The 20900-nt window shown below is 37.0% G+C and overlaps 2 protein-coding genes across 3 annotated transcripts in view; one reads left to right on the forward strand and one right to left on the reverse strand.

Annotated features, from left to right (window-relative positions):
- Positions 1-20900, reverse strand: part of cacna1bb (calcium channel, voltage-dependent, N type, alpha 1B subunit, b) — a gene marked incomplete at its 5' end in the record, with an annotated part of 156599 nt that overhangs the window by 61118 nt on the left and 74581 nt on the right. The window contains 8 exons of the mRNA XM_081389983.1: positions 3054-3185; positions 3402-3514; positions 3771-3883; positions 4939-5157; positions 5714-5803; positions 8807-8896; positions 9239-9354; positions 20523-20626. Coding sequence (XP_081246109.1) covers positions 3054-3185; positions 3402-3514; positions 3771-3883; positions 4939-5157; positions 5714-5803; positions 8807-8896; positions 9239-9354; positions 20523-20626 — 977 coding nt within the window. The remainder of the gene's footprint in view (positions 1-3053; positions 3186-3401; positions 3515-3770; positions 3884-4938; positions 5158-5713; positions 5804-8806; positions 8897-9238; positions 9355-20522; positions 20627-20900) is intronic.
- On the forward strand, positions 10101-14574 carry LOC308705117 (GTPase IMAP family member 8). 2 transcript variants are annotated; one of them, XM_081389981.1, is made up of 8 exons: positions 10101-10162; positions 10295-10422; positions 10545-10612; positions 10723-11460; positions 11936-12646; positions 12741-12859; positions 12956-13619; positions 13999-14574. In XM_081389981.1, exons 3-8 carry the CDS (start codon positions 10555-10557, stop codon positions 14265-14267), a joined length of 2559 nt encoding a protein of 852 aa, XP_081246107.1. In that variant the 5' UTR covers positions 10101-10162; positions 10295-10422; positions 10545-10554; the 3' UTR covers positions 14268-14574. The 2 variants fall into 2 exon arrangements, with proteins under 2 accessions (XP_081246107.1, XP_081246106.1); XM_081389980.1 differs by lacking the exon at positions 10295-10422.

The following is a 20900-nucleotide window of genomic DNA, read 5'->3' on the forward strand; positions in this document are numbered from 1 at the left end:
CACCCTCTGAATGAAAACACAGAGAGATTTTCCAAACCTTAAAACTGTCCCCACAGAGACCCTAGTCTTTCATCTTGACCCCCGTAAAACACACCCAACATTCTGGTGAAGTCAAATAAAATTCAGCCAAATATGCCACTTTTTTTTTAATGAAATACTAACAAACAGATGCACTTACAAAACTGTCTAAGCAAGATTTAGATTCGCCACCTCTTGCATGTAAGGCAAGGAATATTTGTCCCTGTCTCAGATTAAATCAACCGGAGGATCAGTTTTCCTATTTTGTAATTTATCCCTGCCATTCTCTTTCTCTTTCTAGCATTTTATTTTTAGATTTCAAAGTTCTCTTTTCAGCCCTGCCTTCAAATCGCCTTTCAGAGTCTGGCCTTCAAGGGAACAACAAGATCACAGCGGTGACTCATCCATTCATAAAGGAGATTCAGAGCACGCTTGCTTTCACAACAGAGAATTATTGCGCAAGGGATATATAATTCAGTCCCGGCTTGTCGTGGGATGTGTGCATTAGCTTTACATTGTGAACACAAAGAGGTTTCCAACAGAAGCTGCAGTAGATGCATTATTGCATCCTCAGTTCGCTTGAAAAAGAAGCTTAGAATATGCTTGATTACACTGAATTTTGTAAATGCAAAAAAGATTTTGTAATTGCTGGGGAAGCATCGAAGGGTTTTGTATTTCATGCCTACACATGCAAACACTTACTTTCTTCATAGAACAAACCTGAGCGAGCTTGTGTTTCAGGGCCTTCAGGGGCCACACAACTAAAGACGACAAAAACAGGATGAAACCGTCGACAGAGGCTCATTTGACAGGATGTTCTGCTGGAGGGAAAATCTCCAAATACTTCATCGCAGTATGATTTGCATCAGCAACTGAAAACTAAACCTAAAAGTCGGTTATATCATCCGCAGACATATTTCTCTGCAACACAAGGAATAAAACAACCACTTCACTCAGAGCGTTTTAGCGAGCACAGACAGGGTCAAGAAACTCAACGAGCAAAGACTAAATTAGAAAGTCTCTTCAAACTCAAATTCACTCAAATGTTTATGCTTGTACTCTGCAATCCCTTCCAAAACTCCAGCGCTTTCACTGGTAATCTGCATGACAGCAATTTAACAAACTCTAGGGGCTTTTGACAGGACCTCAAAAACACAGTCACCAAACAAAGCCAGGTGAGTTAATACGATCAGACCCTGCGGGCATTAAACCTTGATTACATCACAGCCAATAGGAGATGTGCATGTATACCGACGTCACAACACGCACGGGACGACAACCTATCAGAACACATCATCGTGAATGAAGATCATAAATGCTGTATGTGTCAAATTAAAAATAGGACTACCAGTGCATGTGAGCTTTATTTGGAAGGGGAGAGTGACTCATGGGTACCATTTCCCATCTGAATCTTGAATATGCATTTCTTCCTTTAGACACACAGTCTGGCTGTGATGACTAATGGGCATTCACTCAGGACGCGTTCTTGCGTTAAAAACAGCTAGACGGAGCGCAACTATACTAAAAAGAAGCCATGTTTAACACGCATAATCTATTGCTAACAATAATAACCACTATCACTACACTGGAGATGTTCAGATTCATCTCATTGGATCATTGTTTAAAAATTGAAAATGATCCGTTGTGCGCAAGAGGCAAAGGATTGGCTGGTTAATAAAATAAATGCTAAAATAAAATAAAATAAAATAAACAGAAGAGCGAGAGAAAGTGGAAGGGCATGACTAAAGCTTTCATTCATCAAGCTTGTTGTCAGCGGGGTGTCTTTCGTTAAAGCATATTCAGCTCAGTAATTCTTTAAGCGTAGAGATCTAAATCCTTGTTGGCATGCCGTATCACTCCCACTGCTCACAAGAGTTGGCACGAGGGCAGAGGAATTATAGAAAAGAAGGGAGCGGATGACGGATGGTTGGACTGAAATTCTGACAGAAAATGCATTTGTAAAATTTAATTGATGCGAGATGGCAACTGAAGAAAATGAATGAACTAATTACTATTGAAGGAAGGTAGGTAGTAAAATGCGCATCCAGTAGATTCTTACGCGAACGTGGGGGTCAGCGTGCAGTGCGTGTGACGCGAATTGCGTCATCAGAAGAGTACTCGTGTACTCTGTATTTCATTTTTTGGCAGTATTTACATGGGTTGTAACTCGTGGCGAGAGATTGCTCTAAATTATGCATGCGTCGAATGCCTGTGTACGCGTATGAGTCAAAGTATACTTAGCAAGGCTGTGCCATGAGGCCATGGGAGAGGATATGTGATCACATGACAATAACAACATGATGTAGAACATTGGGATTACATTCTGCACACATTCACACTATATAGAACATACTTTTTTGAGACATAAGTACTTGTACAAAAGAAGTAGAGAGTATGCAATTTAGGATGCAGACAGTGTCCAGGAAGAAAATTCAAATTTATCCAGAGCTTACAGCTCAAACTTGAGACTGACTATTAAAACATATTACCGAAACTGCACTTGACAGCAGGACACGCTTTTACAAGCCCATTACATAAATGAGATTGCACAATTGAGCACATGTTGTGACCAGTTTTGTTCATGGATAAGGCAGATGGAGCCTAGGGCTGATCTCAGTCTGACAGAAGACACATCAAACACGCCGTCAGGCTTAAGATCAGCTCCAGAAAACTGATCTGAAGCAGATGCCACAGAGATATTACGGAAACTTCTATTAGAGCTTCATGATAGACCCGCTGTGGTCATAAGGTTGCATTCAGACGTGCAATTCCAGCATCTTTACAGAATCTGCTCCAGTCTGACACAGTCACTTTTTGATTGTAGTTATGTTTTATATGGTTGTCCATATTAATTAATAAAAAAAAGAACATGAGGGCTGTCTATATCTTTCAATTTGCAAATTGTTTGGTGGATGATATTTGACAAGATGTGGAATAATTTTTTTTTTTTTACAGAACACATAAATATTAATCAAAGGGGTGAAACTGGACAGAAATGGCTAGAATGATGGAAGATCATTTCAGAAATCACTCACTGCCCCCCGAAGAGCTGCATGCCTAGCAGAGCAAACACCACGATGAAGAGGAAGAGGAGGAAGAGCAAGCTAATGATGGACTTCATGGAGTTTAACAGTGAAACCACCAGATTCCGCAAAGAGTTCCAATACCTGCAAAGAGAGAGAAAGAGAGAGAATTAACATATAGACCACAACATATAGAAGTGGCTCTGATCACTTTAAGAAATGCTGATTTCAGAGTGTAAAATTAAAAAAAATATACAAAATATTCATCCTATGATTCTGTAAGGGGTTTGTTATATTGTGATAGAAGTTTCAGACCTTATATATACAGTATATATATACATAAAACACACATCTACTTACTTGGTTACTTTAAATATACGGAGCAGACGCAGGGCTCTCAGAACACTGATCCCAAAAGATGCACCAGGCTGGATTGCTGCCCACACCACCTCAAATATACTGCCCACAATTACCTGAGAATATAAATTAAGAGTCTTTCTGTTATATGGGTTTATTTTTTGTGAGCAGATGGCAATTATTAAAACAGTCTGGACTAACTAGAAAACAAATAAAATATAATGGAAAATTAACAGTTGGAGTGAATGTGAGTAAAATGGCTCAGAGCATGCATGTGGCGATCCAGCGTGGACACAAGTATCACAGTGGCTGATAATGACTGACTGGATGCAGCCTCACAGGCTCGTCTGAATCATGTGTGCTGTGACTCACCCCAAAGTCAAAACAGTTGAATGAGGAGTGAAAGTAGTTTCTGGGCCCCAGGCCGTACATCTTTAGAGTCATCTCTGTCAGAAACAGACCCAGGAATACAAACTCTGCCAGGTCTAACAGCCCATAGAAATGAAAGGAGAGATTAGGTTATCCATCACCACCCAAGCTTTTCCCACACAAACCCTTCAAACTAATGCTATTACAAGGTAGAGCTGGGCAACAAAGCTAAAAGAAATAAAACACCAATTTTTTCAGCATTTCGACAATCTTCAATATATACTTTTATTAAAAAATTTAATTAAATGTATATATATATATATATATATATATATATATATATATATATATAATACATATATGTATTTAAATGTATTTATATCTCAATATTTATCTCAAGTTGTTAATTCGATTTTTTTCAATCAGAGGATCAATCATTTAAGCAAAAGGTAAAATAATGTAATTAAATGTTATAATAATTTTACGATTTAATCATTTTTTTATTTTATTATTTTATTTATTATTTACAATAATTTACAATTTCTACAAAAACATTTTTATATACACTTTATATAGTGTTGTTATTACAGTGCACATTATTGTTAGCTACAACTAAAACCAGACTAAAAATAGAAATGTTGCTTTGGCAACTAACTGAAATCAATAAGTTTAATAAAATTTGTAATACATTTACGTACATTAGTAATAAAATTACAAAAACTAAACCTGAAATTAAAATAAATTAAAGGTAAATAGAAATATTTAAAAATATATATATCAAATTTACAAAAGCGCATAGCAAAATAAATAAAACAAACTACAATGAAAATGGACAAAACTGAAATATAAGCTAATTCAAAATACTAATAATATATTAATAACACTGAATATATGAAAAATGCCACAGGCATTAAGTGATTAATCTAAATCCTAGCTTTGAATTGATTTATTAAAAAACAAGCTGCTTTATAGAAATGAATGAAATTTATCAAGTCATTTTTTGCTTGAGAAACTGAAATGAGATCTTGAATCGTGACTCACGGAGCAAGGAGAGATTGCAAAACTAGTCTAATAACATGCAGTTTAGGAAACTAAATAGCCCAAAAATAATCAATGTGTTTTGACACAGTTCAATTGTATTTGCTAGTGAACAGAAAGCAAGCGCTCTTACACAGGGCCTTGGTGAGCCCCTCAGGCTGGTCGTAATGGACCATAGCCACACACATCGTGTTCAATCCCACCAAGCAGAGAACGATCCAGTAGAAACTTTGTGCCTTCACCATCCGCCGGATGAAAAAGCGGATCCTCTTTTCCTTTCGACGGAAGTACGAGGAGCTATCGTTCTTACTGCTCTTCAGGCTAGCTCGGGCGAAAGGTGATCCAGGTGGCGCTAGAGAGGTTAAAAAACATTCAAAAACAAATTAAGGGAAGATACTTAAACTCTGATCACAGAACTACTACTGTAAATTCATCTGTAATGTGACTATGAATAATACATGCAAAAATATAAACAGCATCTTGTTGAGATCAGTGGAAATGGATTTGTTATTTATTATATTGTTAGGCTAAGTGTTTAAGATTATAAATCATTCTATCCTTTTTAAATCTAAAAACTGAAGAGAACATCTACTCAAGCTTGAAAGATTTTAAGGCTTATTACAGCAGTACTAATACATAGCAGAAGTCACCTGATCCTGTTTTCCCTTCTCCAGTTTACGTTTTACCAGGGGAAGTGATTTCTTTGCTTTTTGCTGACTATTAATATCATTCTATACCAGATATACAAAATAAAATAAAATCAATTGAACAAATTCTATTCTAATGCTATATTGCAGAAAAATTTGATGCAGGTTATGTTAAAAAGTAGCATTTGGCATAGACAAAAAGGGTCATGCATCACAGTAATTGATAATGAGAGTTTCTTAAGGTTAAAGGTCAAAGCTTACCGACAGAGGAGATGTCTGTGAAATGTTCCTCTCCTTCTTCAGCACTGATGAGGTCGTTTCTACCCTTTCTGGTCTTTGTTCTTTTCAGGACTGAACACAAAAAGTGCATAAGCATGCAAATACATATACACAAACATTATGATAGAGTTTAAAGAAACATTAAATTCCTAATCAGATGGGGAAAAAAATTCTTAGCACAGTCAAGCACAAGTTATGTAAATAAAACCAAAACATGTTTTTACTAGCATATGATTTTTATCAAATGAGGAACAAGTGGTTAACAATATTACATCTGGAAAACAATCATTTTACTTGTCTGTCAAAACAATGTAATGTCTTAATTTTTCATTAACTGAATGATATTATACTTATTATATAAGCTTAATATGAGTGTCTACCTACAGTGATCTTGGCCTGATCTTGCAGTGACTAGTCATGTGAAAACACAATCCTGGGTTCCCGCCACTCTCACACTTTCACTTTCTCTCTCTATCTATCCCCTGTTCTCTAAATGCATAGATCCAGTCGACACCACTAATTACAGCTCAAGAAGGAACCATAGCTTTAATCATCTGCCCTCTGCCTGATAGTGAAAACAGTGAAGATAAAAAACAAACAGATGTAATGACATTCTGTTGTAAGATGGGCAAAGCTATATACAATCACAACTTTACCTGATTTACTTATTGATTAATATTGCTTGTCAGCTCATTAATTACAGCAGGTTAGCAGGCCACTAAATAACAAAAACATTGATTCATAGACTGGTTTAAAAAACAAAAATCTGCCTCAAAGCGAACCACATCAAAATAGAATTTTCTATTGTCCAAGTTTTTGAATAAACATAACGGACCCTATTTTAACGATATGAAACGCAAGTAACAAACGCGAAACACAAGTAACTTTGTGGGCGGATCTCAGGCGCTGTTGCTATTATTCCGGCGGGATAAATGACTCTTGCGCCCGACGCAAATCTAAAATGGGTTGGTCTGAAGTAGCTACATTACTCATAGGTGTGGTTTGGGCGTAACGTGAAATAAACCAATCAGAGCGCCATCTCACATTCCCTTTAAGAGCAGGCGCGCTTGTTCCATGGCGGATTGCTATTATAACGGCGGATTTGCCAGGCGCGGTTCACAGCCGAGGAGACCGACGTTCTCGTCAGAGCCGTAAAAGACAGAGAAGTGACATTGTATGGGGATGGGATAAACCCACCCCAAATTAGCTTCGGTTAAACAGGCATATACATTTTTTTACCCACACTACATTATGGCCAAGCATGCACCTTTAAAATAGCATCTGAACGCCACTGAAAACGCACCACTGACTTTAGACTAGGTTTTTCCTTGTCTGTGGCGGAATTGTTTTCTGGAACTGCAAAATAGCACAAGGGAATGTTTGCGCTGGAACACACCTCCTCTTTTCGCTGAACCAACCCCGGAGGGCAAGTTCATTCCCTAATTTACCGACGTGCATCTGTGGAGGGAAAAGTCTGCTGTGCGTTGGGTGCAAAATAGGAATGATACATGCATTGGTGTACAAAGTCAATTGCGCTGGGTGCAAGATAGGGCCCAACGAGTTAAACGCAGGTAAATGTATATTATTAATACAGCTAATAAAACTAATATACACCACAACTGCAGCCTGCTGGAAAAACAGCATTACCTGTATTTTGAAAATAGTTGAACTAATGTCATGCAGCAGAAAATGTACTTAGGTTAGTGGCATCATTACTTAGTCAGTGCCCAACACTGTGTGGCACGCATGTGAGAATGTATGTGTGTGCATGCGTATAATCCAATTATACCAGTCGTCTTAATCCCTGTAATTACTCCTGGCTTCCAAAACAGCCCAAATTGACAGAGATTATGGCCTTGATAAAACAGAGTCTGCGAGTAGAAAAGCAAGTAGCTTGCAGTGCGAATATAGGCAATATGGCATTAAGGATAAATAAAACAAATATTTTCTTTCCTGTCTTCCTATGAAACTGGACGTTTAACTGGTTTTAGGAGTATTTTAATATATAAATACATTACACATGGACTTTTATTTACATTTATTCTTGTATCTGTGGGAAATTTTTAATGTTGAGAGGACTCTGCACAACATGTGATCAATTCACTTATCTAGCAACTGTGCCCAGGTGAAAAGATCGAAATCTAAACTCAGATTTACCAAAAGCCATTTTGCCCCATTACAGTACAAAAGCATGGTCACATATGATGGCTCATGTAACAAGAGGGCATTCCTTCCACTGGCCTGGTTTGACATAGGATACTATGGTAAACCAGCCCCATTGACCCTTGCCCAGTGCTTAATTTGAATCGGTTCCTGTTCTGGATTTTTTGCGTTCCGACATTGGTTTTAAACGATCCGGCATAAACATGCGCTGTCAGTTCATTTCTATGGAAGTTGAGCTTCACGCAAATGTATTTGGAGTTTATGTTTTGCTATTGGACCTCAGCATATATATTTTTGATCAGCTTTCTTAAGTTCAAAATCACTATCATTGGTTGGTGTTTACTGCTTATTGTTTTGCAAGCAGTAAAGCGTAACGTTTGGAGAGTAGAATGAAGTTTGGAGAAAGTGGATATACCTGATGAATTCTTCTAATATAAATAAGTTCATATTGCCAAAATGTCAAAAAGACAATCAAGCATATTTTTATTTTCCATATCCATGAGTAAAGCTGGTAGTGTTTCAAATCAAAAGAGATCCCGAAGATGGAACTGCTAATAATAATCAGGATAGCGGGAGACACGAGCAACGGGAGTTAGATCAGTCAGAATCAGAAATCGATGTAGTGGAAAAGGCAACAAAAGCGTCCGTCAGAGAATATCACTGATCAACTGAATGATATTATGTCTCAACAAAGCTATATACGAGACAGAATAATACACTAGGCTGTAGTTAGGGCTGTGCTGAAACTAGTGAATGATGCTCTTACAGTTGTGCCGTCACTGAGACATCATTGTATGTTCCGGGAAAACTTAAGTTGTATGGTCCGTGTCGGGCACAGTGCCTTTTAATTGCTGTTTTTGATCCGGTAATTATTTATTTACAAATTAAGCACTGCCCTTGCCCTCTTTTCACCTGGGTTGTTTTGTTTCCTCCTGTACCACGCACCATCCAAAGGGGATTTCTCCTCAGCATTCTGATCCTCCTCAGCCAGCAACACCTCCTCTGGAATGAACAAATATATGTAAGAAAATCAGTGAAACCATTATATGAAATACACTCTATAAAGAATTAAGGTCCATTCTCACTAGTACTGTACAGAGGACTAAATGATACAAACATTTTTGCACTACAACTATTCAGATAATGTACTTTCTTTTAAATATATAAGAATATATTAGACTTTATCTGACGTACTTTACAGAGATGCATTATTGAATTTTCAATATCTTGTAAAATTCTTGATATGAATAGGGTTGTATTCATAATTAAATATTTCTATGCATGGTGGTGAAGTGTTTAACAGAATCCTTTGACACAGCATAGAGAGGTCACGTTTATACCAACCTGCCTTGCAGATCCACTCCAGGTATCCAGTGAGCTCCCTCTCAATCTGCTGCTGTCTGCGGAGCTTCAAGAACTCCTGCCTCTTCTCCACTCGCTCTCTTTCTTTGGCAAACTCCCTAAGACCAAACACACATAATAAAAATAATGCACATAAATCATCTAAATTCTGTATACTTTTCAAGACAATTTTCTGAGTGTGTTGTGTTCAAAAGCCCATCTTATTCTAGGTTACAGTTCTTGCTCAGAACATTCCTATCATTTTGTTTTGTTTCTCAAACCACTCCAAGAGGTCTCTCAGAACTACACACTGTAATTGTCTCACTATCCTGACACACACAAAAATGTCTATAAATCCTGAATAAAGTTAACCATTAGTGTTACTATTCATCTTAAAAGGGACAGGTATTGTCTGGCACAGGGCTTCCCAAAAGCAAGCAATCTGAAATCTGCCCTCTTTTTACATGGAACCACATAACATTTTGAGCCAATCAACTGAGCCGTAAATGCCATTTGACTAATAACTTTGGATATACAATAAAATGATGTCATGCAAATAGGCCTACTGATAGACTGATGGTACTGTAAAAACACCCACAGTATCAAACAACGCACTAGTGACTATCCTGAGTTGTGAAGTCAAAGAAAAATATACTATTTTACACTTTAAAGAACCCTCAAGTAAATAATCAGGCATTGGTAAAACATTTACTGTTCACACTTTAAATAATATCTGGTTTAAGTATATTTGAACCTACAGTAAAATGAAGGGACTAAAATCAGTTACCACTGAAAATAATAGTTATTTTTATTTTCCCTAGCACTGAAGCATTTTTTTTAAAGACCTGGCAACCTACATGCTGTTGACAAGAAATATGAAGAAGCCTTTCACTTTCATTTTAAGCTGCTACATGATACACGCAATAGGTAAGACATATTTGAATTTATCTCGAAACAAAACTAATATACATGTCTCTAAGAACTTAAATCATGTACTTAAAGGATAATTCCGTTATTTAGCACTTTGAGTCTCTTTTCTGGTTTGTTTGGATGAACTAGAGTGGTGGACACAGAAATTTTGACGATGGGTCCTGTCTCGACTTTTGACTCGTTTAGAATCGTCTTTGACGGCTTCAGAGTGGCTGGCTACTGGCATGCACAAACATGTCCTTAAAACAACCCTTAACGTTCGTTTTCAAAACTGTGCAACTCACATTATGTTACCATACCATTAACATACATAAAATAGCAAACATGATTGTTTGAATAAGTTGTATGTGAATAATCAATTACATTATTTTTAAATCAGGAAATGAAAGATGTCAGAACAAAGGACACAGGGAAGCCTTTCAACCATCTCAAACAGTCTCTCAAGCAGTAAGCTATCCTTCTCTTTTGTCATGCCTACAATTAACTTAAACTAATTATATTTGAATACACCTTTTGGACAGTTCCAATATATAATCATTTTAAACTATTTTTTTAAGGCAAAGAATTCCCTGAAATAAGAATTGTACTGATTGGGGGTCGACAATTGGGTGGAATAGAATCAAGTGGAAAAAGTTCGGTAGGAAACACCATTCTGGGAAGAAATGCTTTTGTTGTTGGAAGAAGAACTGCCCGATCTGTTCAAGCAGAGGGTGAAGTACATGGAAGACATGTGACTGTGGTTGACACCCCAGGCTGGTGGTGGCATTATGCTGTGGAAAATACTCCAAAGTTTGACACACTGGAAATTATAAGGTGCCCAACACTGTGTCCTCCTGGACCTCACGCCTTCCTTCTGGTCATTCCTGTAGATAATATTTTTCCAGAAATCTATAGAATGGCTTTGAATGAACATCTGGAGTTTTTGTCAGAGAATGTCTGGAGACATATTATTGTGCTGTTCAGCTCCATCACTCCATATGATGATAGATCTTTCAAAAACAATCTTAGAAACTGGCCAGACCTCCAATTAATTCTAAGAAGGTGTCAGAACAGGTATCATGTCCTTAATATTAAAGAAAGGAATGACAGCTCTCAAGTGATCACACTGCTGGAAGAAATTGAGAAAATGGTAGCCCAAAACAATCACAATTACTTTAAAATCAGCAAAGCTGTGTCTCTAGAGGATGAGCAAGAGAAAACAAGAAAGGAAAAAGTCAAACAAAGAATTCTTGCTGTCAAGAGTCAAAGGACTGAACTCGAGCCTGTATCAAGCAACTTTCAAGCATGTATTAAAGGTAAGAAAATATAACATACTAATGATAGACACAAAACTGATTTCAGAGTCTGGGATTGCTGCCTTTAGAAGTAACAAGTTATTACCGGTACTTTAAAAACATGATTACATTACATTGTTTCACTTTATAGAAAGTAATACTAGATAAGTGAGAAACTCTGCCTACCATTGGTAAAATATTTTACCTTTAGTACAGATAACAAACGGCAAACAGTATCTACAGTTATTTAGTGTAATAAATAATCCACCATTTTTTTACACAATAGCCACTGTATTGAAAAAATCTGTATCTGTATCAGTCATAAGAAAAGCAACATCAATCATTCTCTAATAAAGTACATACTTGTAAATGAAAGAAAAAAACATGCTGATGCAATAATAGTCCTGAATTAAACCTATGTTATATAAACTGCAACATAATTTATAAAAATAGAAGAAAAAGAACAGAGAAAAATAAATTTGACCTCTTCTTTCAGCCGAGGAACAACATCTTACTGATATAAAGATTGTAATACTTGGAGCATCGTGGGCTGCAAGGAGTTCTGCAGGCAACCTCATTCTGGGTGAAGAAGCTTTTCAAGTTGATGAATCAAGAACAACAGTATTCAGTGAGGTTAGGTATGCTGAAGTGGACAGAAAACAGTTGACTATAGTCGATACTCCAGGCTGGTTCTGGCTATCTCCTCTCGAAAAGACATCAGAGATTGACAAACTGGAGATTAGACGAAGTGTGCATCTATGTCCTCCTGGCCCACATGCAATTCTGTTAACTGTTCCTACTGCCATAGCATTTAATAAAACTTATCGAACAGCAGTGGAGGAACACATGAGTCTTTTAGGTAAGGAGGTGTGGAGCCATACAATCGTGCTGTTCACCAGAGGAGACTGGCTTGGAGAAACAAGCATTGAGGAACGTATTGAAGAAGAAGGAGAGCATCTTGAGTGGCTAATGGAAAAATGTGGGTACAGATATCATGTTGTTAACTGTAAGAATCACACTGACAGCACACAAGTCACAGAACTCCTTAAGAAGATCGAGGAAATGGTGATGGAAAACAACGGTTGTCACTATGTGCCAGATGAGAAGAGCAATCCATTCAACGAGCTTGAGCTGAAGTTGAAGAAAGGCAAAACAGACATGGAGAAAGGACGTAGACAAAAATACATGCTTCAAGAGCTGCTTAAAGGTACAAGAGATATTTAAAACAAAAGTTGCACAACGTAACAATGCAAGATATTCTTTGTAGACAAAAACACATACCATTTCTTTCTCATTAACAGAACGGAAAAAAAAACTCTCAGAAGTTAGGATTGTGCTTCTTGGAGGAGAAAGAGTTGGGAAAAGTACATCAGGAAACATGATTTTGCAAAGACAATTTTTTGACATTACACCACAGAAGGTACTTAACTTTTCTTATCTTTAATACCAAATTATTGTGTAATTCCTAAATGCCTGCTGCACATTATTATTATTACATTATTTATATTCGGTCTAGGGATTTAAACCCCAGCCAAGACCAAAGCAATGTATGATGAAAGGAAGAAAAATAGCAGGATGTCAAATCTCAGTGGTTGACACACCAGGATGGTCAACATCACATCTGGAAGACGCAAAAGAAATTTTACGCAGTGTGACGGTTTGTTCACCTGGCCCACATGCATTCCTACTCGTGCTACCAGTAGATAAGTCTTTTACAAAAAAAGATGAAAAAACAGTGATGGAGTTAATGAGCCTTTTTGGGGAGCATGTCTGGAGATATACTCTAATTATATTCTCTGGACACTGGCTGAAGGACACACCCGTTGAGCATTACATTGCGTGTGAAGGAGAAGCCCTGCAGACTTTGATAAGAAAGTGTGAGAACAGATATCATGCACTGGCTTATAACAGTCAAAACATCAAAAATCTGCTTGAGAATATTGAAGAGATGGTGGCAAGGAACAGAGGGGAATACTTTACTCTACAAAAGGGAGAAAGAGAGGCAACAACATCAGTGATCCAACGGTTTACTGGGAAGGTACTGACTGAAGAAGAGTGGAATAAACGCGAGGATGAACTCATCGTGAGGATGCTGGAAGCAGCAGTTGTGGACCTTGATCCAGAATCCAAACAACCATTTCGCAGACGAAGGCAAAGCTTTGACAAACCGATCCCTAGTAGTAAGTTTCTGTTTATCTATAACTAATCCCGCTACAATTTTACTGTGTTAGAGTAAAAGATTATACATCTGTGTAATAAATTGTTTGCTGTCGAAATTTATGACACTTTAACTTATGTAATCAAATAAGTTTGATGCTACTGTTAAGGTGCCATTAAAACCACCCTACCGCTCAAAGGTTTGGAATAATTAAGATTGTTTTAATGTTTTTTAGAAAAAAAAGTCTCTTATACTGTTACTCATGTCAACAAATGTCTTGGATTATCTTAATTTGTATTAAGCAAATATCAGATATACTACTATGAGAGATATGCATGTAAAACAAATATCCGGCAAAAAAGAAAATTAACCAAACCTTCTAACATTCATTGTATTTTCAGTGAGTGGAGATTCATTGTCTGATACCACCAGTTCAGTTGGAACTCTGAACCCTGCTGATAAAGTATTTCGATGGCTCTGGCATCCAAGAAATAATGCACCGTCATCTGGATATGACACTATGAGCATTACATCAAGTTCTCAGCATACAAAAATGGAAAGAATCATAGATGATATTGCAATGGTCCAAAACCATCCTAGTGACATGGACACTCCAAAATATGCAAGGAATATGAGAGGAGAAAACCGTGCTAGATCATTTTCAATGTAGAATGTTCTCTAGAACCCAAACTATGTCAGTTTACATTATCTACTGTATGTGCAATGACTTGATATAATGATTAATAACTCAGTATGGTAAGATTTTACCGAAGTACTTTTGTCAACATAACATTTTCTATTTCACATTGAGAAGAAGCCAGTGTGGGCTGTTGATCAACCTGTTATATGAGTGTGTTTTAGTGACTCTGCATTGTTTCTCTAGGTGTGTGAGGATTATTGTTATTAATATTTTTGATTCAGAATTGTTCAAGCAATGATGTAAATGTATAAACTATAAAAAATGTAAGTTACCTATTTATTATTATTTATTATTTAATGGTAACACCATTAAATTATTTAATGGTAACACCATCAGGCAATGGTAAATTGCCTGAACAATTTAAGTCATAACATAGCTATCTTTGCAAATTGTTAGCTTAATGATTGCTTAAGGCAGACATTGAAATCCATATCTTCAACTTACTGTGATAATTAACATATTTATTTACACTATTAGATAATATTATATGTTAAGGAATTAATACATGATGACATTTAATTAATAGCAATTCATATAGTTGAATCCACTAGATGCAGCGCTGCTGCGTTGTTCATTCAAAACATTGAAGTATGGAATGATATTCCGGACATTATTCAAAAGGAATTGCAAATTGTATTTGCAATTGCGTTTTCAAATTGTGGACGCATAAAATGTGACATAATCCAAACGCAAATGCAAATCGCGCATTACCGTTTGCATTTTCGTTTAAGCGAACGCACAGTGACTGCCAAATTTAAAATGGAAATGCAAAGTCCATTTGCAACTGTGTTTCCCATATCTTACGAGTCTTGACCCTGTCATATTTAAATAGCAATTTCAATTACCAAGTCTGCTTTTTCACTTTCTCAGCGTCGCGTATGTAGCCAGCCAAAACTCAAATGAAATCGCAATTCCCTTAGCATTTCCATTTCCGATGCCTTACACAGAAACCTGTCAATCAGCGTCAAGGGTGGGATTAATATGGGGCGTGTTCGTGTTGGGACGTGACGTCACTCACAGTCGACGGTTAAGAGGTGATGCCCTGAACAGACAGACGCCGATTTATTTTAAACAATGGAGGTAGTTGGTGAAATTGTGGAGGACCTTATGATGCTCGCGCAGCAAGTTGATGACAGTACATCCTCTACAGATGTAGGTAATGTAACAAAAGTCACAAAATTCCATGACACTGAGATAAAGATTTGGTTTTGGTTTAGTTTAAAATTAATATTTCTTAAACCCTCATGTTGTCTTTGGGTTCTGTTTGGATCTCATTTGATATTTTCCCCCCATTCAAAAAAAACATATCTCCCTTATCTCAGTGTCATGGAATTTTGTGACTTTTGTTACATTATTTGTCTAAACACACAAAAAAACCTGGGTTTGATTTAATTGGTCTGAAAGTAGCCTATGTATAATTTTGTTTTTGTCCATTTCACAGTTGAGATTAATTTAAAATGATTAAATCCCACATAAATCTAAACAAATAGACTACACCATAAATGTAAAGTGGAACAAACATTCTCTCTCTCTCACACACACACACCAGCCGCGGCGCTACATTTTAACTCCGGGCCCATCCATTTCTACTATGGTTTTGTACGTTTCTTCATTCGGATCTATTTGCGATCCATTCAATTCTAAACAACGCAGTTTACATGCTTTGTCCTTGTTACATTATTCATTAAGTGATAATAATAATTAGTGATATTAATAATTAGTGACATAATTATCAGTGAACTTGATAAATGTTGCAGATATGTTTTACTATGCATGCAAACAAATGCCTTTCAACTTATGCGTGCAAAATTCAGAATAAAATGAATGTGCAGCAATTTGTACAAATAGAGAGTCTGTATACTATACATGTTGTAGCCATTAAATAAGCTCATTTAGTTTCATATTTGTTAAAATATTATAATGTTATTTTTTCATCTATGTTGATTATGAAAAGTGAACCGCACGAGTAAGATAGGATGCGCAATATATCGAGAGATGTGGGTCAGACATGATTTTGACCACTTTTTGTTTTGTAGAAAGCCTTTTTTAGTGAATTTCGTTTTGTATAAATTGTATCTTAATTTTAATATTTTTTTTTATCAACCAATAATTTTTTTATTGCCTGGATTTAATAAATTAAAAAGGAAATATAGCAGACAATAAAATCATTGAGGCGCCCGCGCGGTCATTGCATTGCTCGTGAACAGGAGCGCATCTCATCCTAACTTAACGAAACTCAACGTATGCCTCACAGACATGAAATATATCTTAAGAAAGCCCAAAATGTATTTTTAACAATTTAAAACGAAAAGAAAAAGGCTACTCTCTGATTATGTAATCCATGATGTGCATTTCTCTCTATAGGCGCGTTCACTATATGGAGATGACGATCGTCAACTTCATCTTTACAGCTGTTGTTGCTGTTAATAAACTAAAAAAATAATAGGCCTATAATTTTATTAAACAATAAATTAAATTAAACTGTAATTGTCTTAAAAAAGCAGCAAAAAAAATCAGTTTTTTTTTTTTTTAAACCTATGCTAACTACGCATTAAATTCAGGTATAGTTAGTCGCTGTCCTCGGTGCCGCAGAAAAGCACTGAAACGGAGATGAAGGGGAACCCGTTTTTTGTTTTTGGCTTATTTTAACTGGCCCATCCAGTTTTCTGGAGGCCCACCTACAATCAAAATCCTGCGCCGCTAGTGACACACACACACACACACACACACACACACACACACACACACACACACACACAGGTTTAACTGCAACAGACAGCATTTTTATTGAATTTCGCAAATTGAGAACACTTATTTGAAGGGGTGAGACCTAGCACCGACACTCATCTCTTGTGGTATGTCCAGTAAAGGACGTCCAGGTTCTTTAGTTGTCCTGTCCTTCACAAAAAGCCTATTATTAGCTACTTCACTGAGGTTGGCGAAGACAACATTACTTATGTTGCTGTTGGTCAAGGCCACGAAAACATTTAACTTATCCAAAATGAAATGGCTTCTGAGTAAGAGGACATCTGTAGAGGATGTACTGTCATCAACTTGCTGCGAGCATCATAAGGTCCTCCACAATTTCACCAACTACCTCCATTGTTTAAAATAAATCTGCGTCTGTCTGTTCAGGGCATCACCTCTTAACCGTCGACTGTGAGTGACGTCACGTCCCAACACGAACACGCCCCATAGCATAATCCCACCCTTGACGCTGATTGACAGGTTTCTGTGTAAGGCATCGGAAATGGAAATGCTAAGGGAATTGCGATTTCATTTGAGTTTTGGCTGGCTACATACGCGACGCTGAGAAAGTGAAAAAGCAGAGTGGTAATTGAAATTGCTATTTAAATATGACAGGGTCAAGACTCATAAGATATGGGAAACACAGTTGCAAACGGACTTTGCATTTCCATTTTAAATTTGGCAGTCACTGTGCGTTCGCTTAAACGAAAATGCAAACGGTAATGCGCGATTTGCATTTGCGTTTGGATTATGTCACATTTTATGCGTGCACAATTTGAAAACGCAATTGCAAATACAATTTGCAATTCCTTTTGAAAAATGTCCGGAAAATCATTCCATATTGAAGAGCCTCAATGCCGAGAAGATCTTAGTTACATCAAAACCAAGCCGTTAACATAGAATGCATTTTCTGTGCTGCAAATAATTGTTTATGCAATTTCAGAATTTATATTTGATTTATAAACATAATGCACTTTTTTGTACAGTCATGTTATTTCATTGCTTTGAATAAACAATTTAATGTGGTGCATTAAAGGAACACTTCGACTTTTTGGGACTTTAGCTTATTCACCGTATCCCTCAGAGTTAGATTAGTCCATACATATCTTTTTCATCTCCGTGCATGCTTTAAGTCTGTTTGACGCACCCACCGCTAGCTTAGCTTAGCACAAAGACTGGATGTAAATGGCTACAGCTAGCATACTAATCCCAAGTGACAAAATAACGGCAACATTTTCCTATTTACATGTTGTGATTTGTATAGTCACAGTGTGTACAAATAACAAGGTCATATGAGACACATAAAATTTTTAAACGTTTAAATACTGGGAACTATTTTCTCAGAAGGCGAAGCACTGCTACTTGGGCGGAGTGATTAGTGCAGCACCCGAGAAGCGCCGTGGTGAGGAGCAGAGAGTTCGCTCAGAGTTGGAGTAATAGAGTCAGCAATTACTAGATAGTAAATGCAAAGTTTACAATCATGGGTGTTCGCTGTATTGTAAAGAGCTGCGACAATAAACAGGGGAATTCCAACCAAAAACGCTGACCTGATGAATCAATGGATACTTGCTCTGGATATAGATCCAATAACACCTGTAGACATCATCAAGGACTATCGCGTTTGCTCAGAACATTTCACTGAGGACGACTATTTTGAAAAAATTTAATTTGCCAGACGGAGCATGAAACATGTGCTGAAGGATAACGTTACGGCCATCCCATCGATAGTAAAGACAGGACAAAGTGGATCACCTGCGGCTGCGGTAAGTGTTCCGTTATGTTTTTAGATGACTAGCCTACTGTTACAGTGCCATTAGCTAATGTTAGATGTAATGTAACCTTCGTGACACTATTACATGAATAGGGTGCTCACTATATATTACAGTTGTTCCCGGGCTCCATGTATCCCCTGTAATGTTAGTATTGTGTTGTCACAAACGCGCTCTATCGCCCCAGTAACAAATAAGCGGTGCTAAAGGTAACTTTCAGGACTGTAGCCTTCAACTTATAATGAATTGGAGGGTGGTATGGGCAGTTTTCATTTTTGAGAAACAGTGACCTTGTTTGTGAAATAGTAGGCTACTCCTGTTCTGATTCTCCCCTCGACCTCAGTCTGTTCGGCATTGTCTATCAGCTTCCAAAGTTTGTAACTCCTCGTCTGTGTATTCTGGCTCAAAACGATATGGTTCTGGATCTTGGTTTGATACCAAATAAAAATCCTCTGACAATTCATCAAAGTCAGCCATAATCACGTTCGCTACTAGTTAGTCACGTTGGTTTTGTTGACGGAACGGCGCTTCTCGGGTGCTGCGCTCATCACTCCGCCCAAGTAGCAGTGCTTCGCCTTCTGAGAAAATAGTTCCCAGTATTTTAACGTTTAAAAAATGTCTGTCTCATATGACCTTGTTATTTGTACACACTGTGACTATACAAATCACAACATGTAAATAGGAAAATGTTGGCATTATTTTGTCACTTATTGGGATTAGTATGCTAGCTGTAGCCATTTACATCCAGTCTTTGTGCTAAGCTAGGCTAGCGGTGGGTGCGTCAAACAGACTTAAAGCACGCACGGAGATGAAAAAGGTATGTATGGACTGATCTCACTCTGGGGGATACGGTGAATAAACTAAAGTCCCAAAAAGTCGAAGTGTTCCTTTAATATTTTGCTCATTGTGCCTTCTTGTGGTCTCGGGAGACAAGCCAATAGCTTTTTCCCTCAAACTGAAAATATGCCTTTTCAATTATCCCAAAAAATTTGTATTATTTAATATACACACACTATATTAATATTTAAGTATAAAATTCAAATTTAGTATTTCAGCCACTTTGACAGCCCTACTGAACATTAACTATATCTAGAATTACTGTACCGTTTTGTCCATAATGAGAGTATGCAAGAATAGATTTCAAATATGATATGAATTTCTCTTTCAGTCCACAGAGCATGTGATCAGAAAACTTGAACTTTAGAACTAACTAACTGCAACAGTTTTTGTTACCACCATAATATATGATGCAGGCATGAACAAACTAAATAAAAAAATAGAAATCTTTTTAAAGCCAGTGGAGTAAAGTAGAATAGTGGGAACAGCAAAACTGAATGAACCTTCTTTTTTATTTCAGTTGCCATTTCAGAATCAGCATATTTACTATATTAATACTGTACATATATTTACTAATTTAGAAGTAACTTTTTATCACTTTTATCAAAATGCACATACAGTACATCTTGCAGAAAAAAAAAGTCTTGATTAAGCTTATGATTCAAATTAGCTTTAAATATTTCACAACGCTCTCCATCAACACTGTAGAATACATGCACATATAGTACATGACAGTGGTTAGATCATCAATGATTGAGCTAAAAATCAGCTCAACCATGTGTCTATTTTCACCATGGACTAGGAAAGGAAGTTAGAAAGAGAAGGAAAGACACAGAGGGAGAAAGAGCATCAACCGTGATGTACAACTTACCCTGATAAGACACCCAGGACAAGGTTAAGCATGAAGAAGGAGCCAATGATGATGAGAGGGATGAAGTACAGCCAGTTCCAGGTGTTCCCAGAGGCATCATTGGCCTGTGCATAAACAAATAAAGCAAGAGATGTTACAGTAGAGCCCTTACACAACCCATTCACACAGACAATTAAGAACTCCCCAAGCTCATTACAAATAAAGGTTATATCAACATTGTGTGCAGTATCCATGTACAATAACTTGTGAATGAAAACACATCTAAGACTTCAACTATTGAAAGCATTTTGAGACTAATTACTTTAATCATTCTCATGGTTTAAGAATCTAATGCTAAATAAATTAAGTCATTACAAATTCACTCCCACAAGCCACCAC

The sequence above is a fragment of the Scardinius erythrophthalmus genome, assembly GCF_964197995.2.
Source record: "Scardinius erythrophthalmus genome assembly, chromosome: 17".
Classification (NCBI taxonomy): domain Eukaryota; kingdom Metazoa; phylum Chordata; class Actinopteri; order Cypriniformes; family Leuciscidae; genus Scardinius; species Scardinius erythrophthalmus.

Coding starts and splice junctions, on each gene's coding strand:
- LOC308705117 (XM_081389981.1), top strand. CDS start 10,555: ATGTCAGAACAAAGGACACAGGGAAGCCTTTCAACCATCTCAAACAGT. Junction 10,613..10,722: donor CTCAAACAGTCTCTCAAGCA/GTAAGCTATCCT, acceptor TATTTTTTTAAG/GCAAAGAATTCCCTGAAATA. Junction 11,461..11,935: donor CTTTCAAGCATGTATTAAAG/GTAAGAAAATAT, acceptor CTCTTCTTTCAG/CCGAGGAACAACATCTTACT.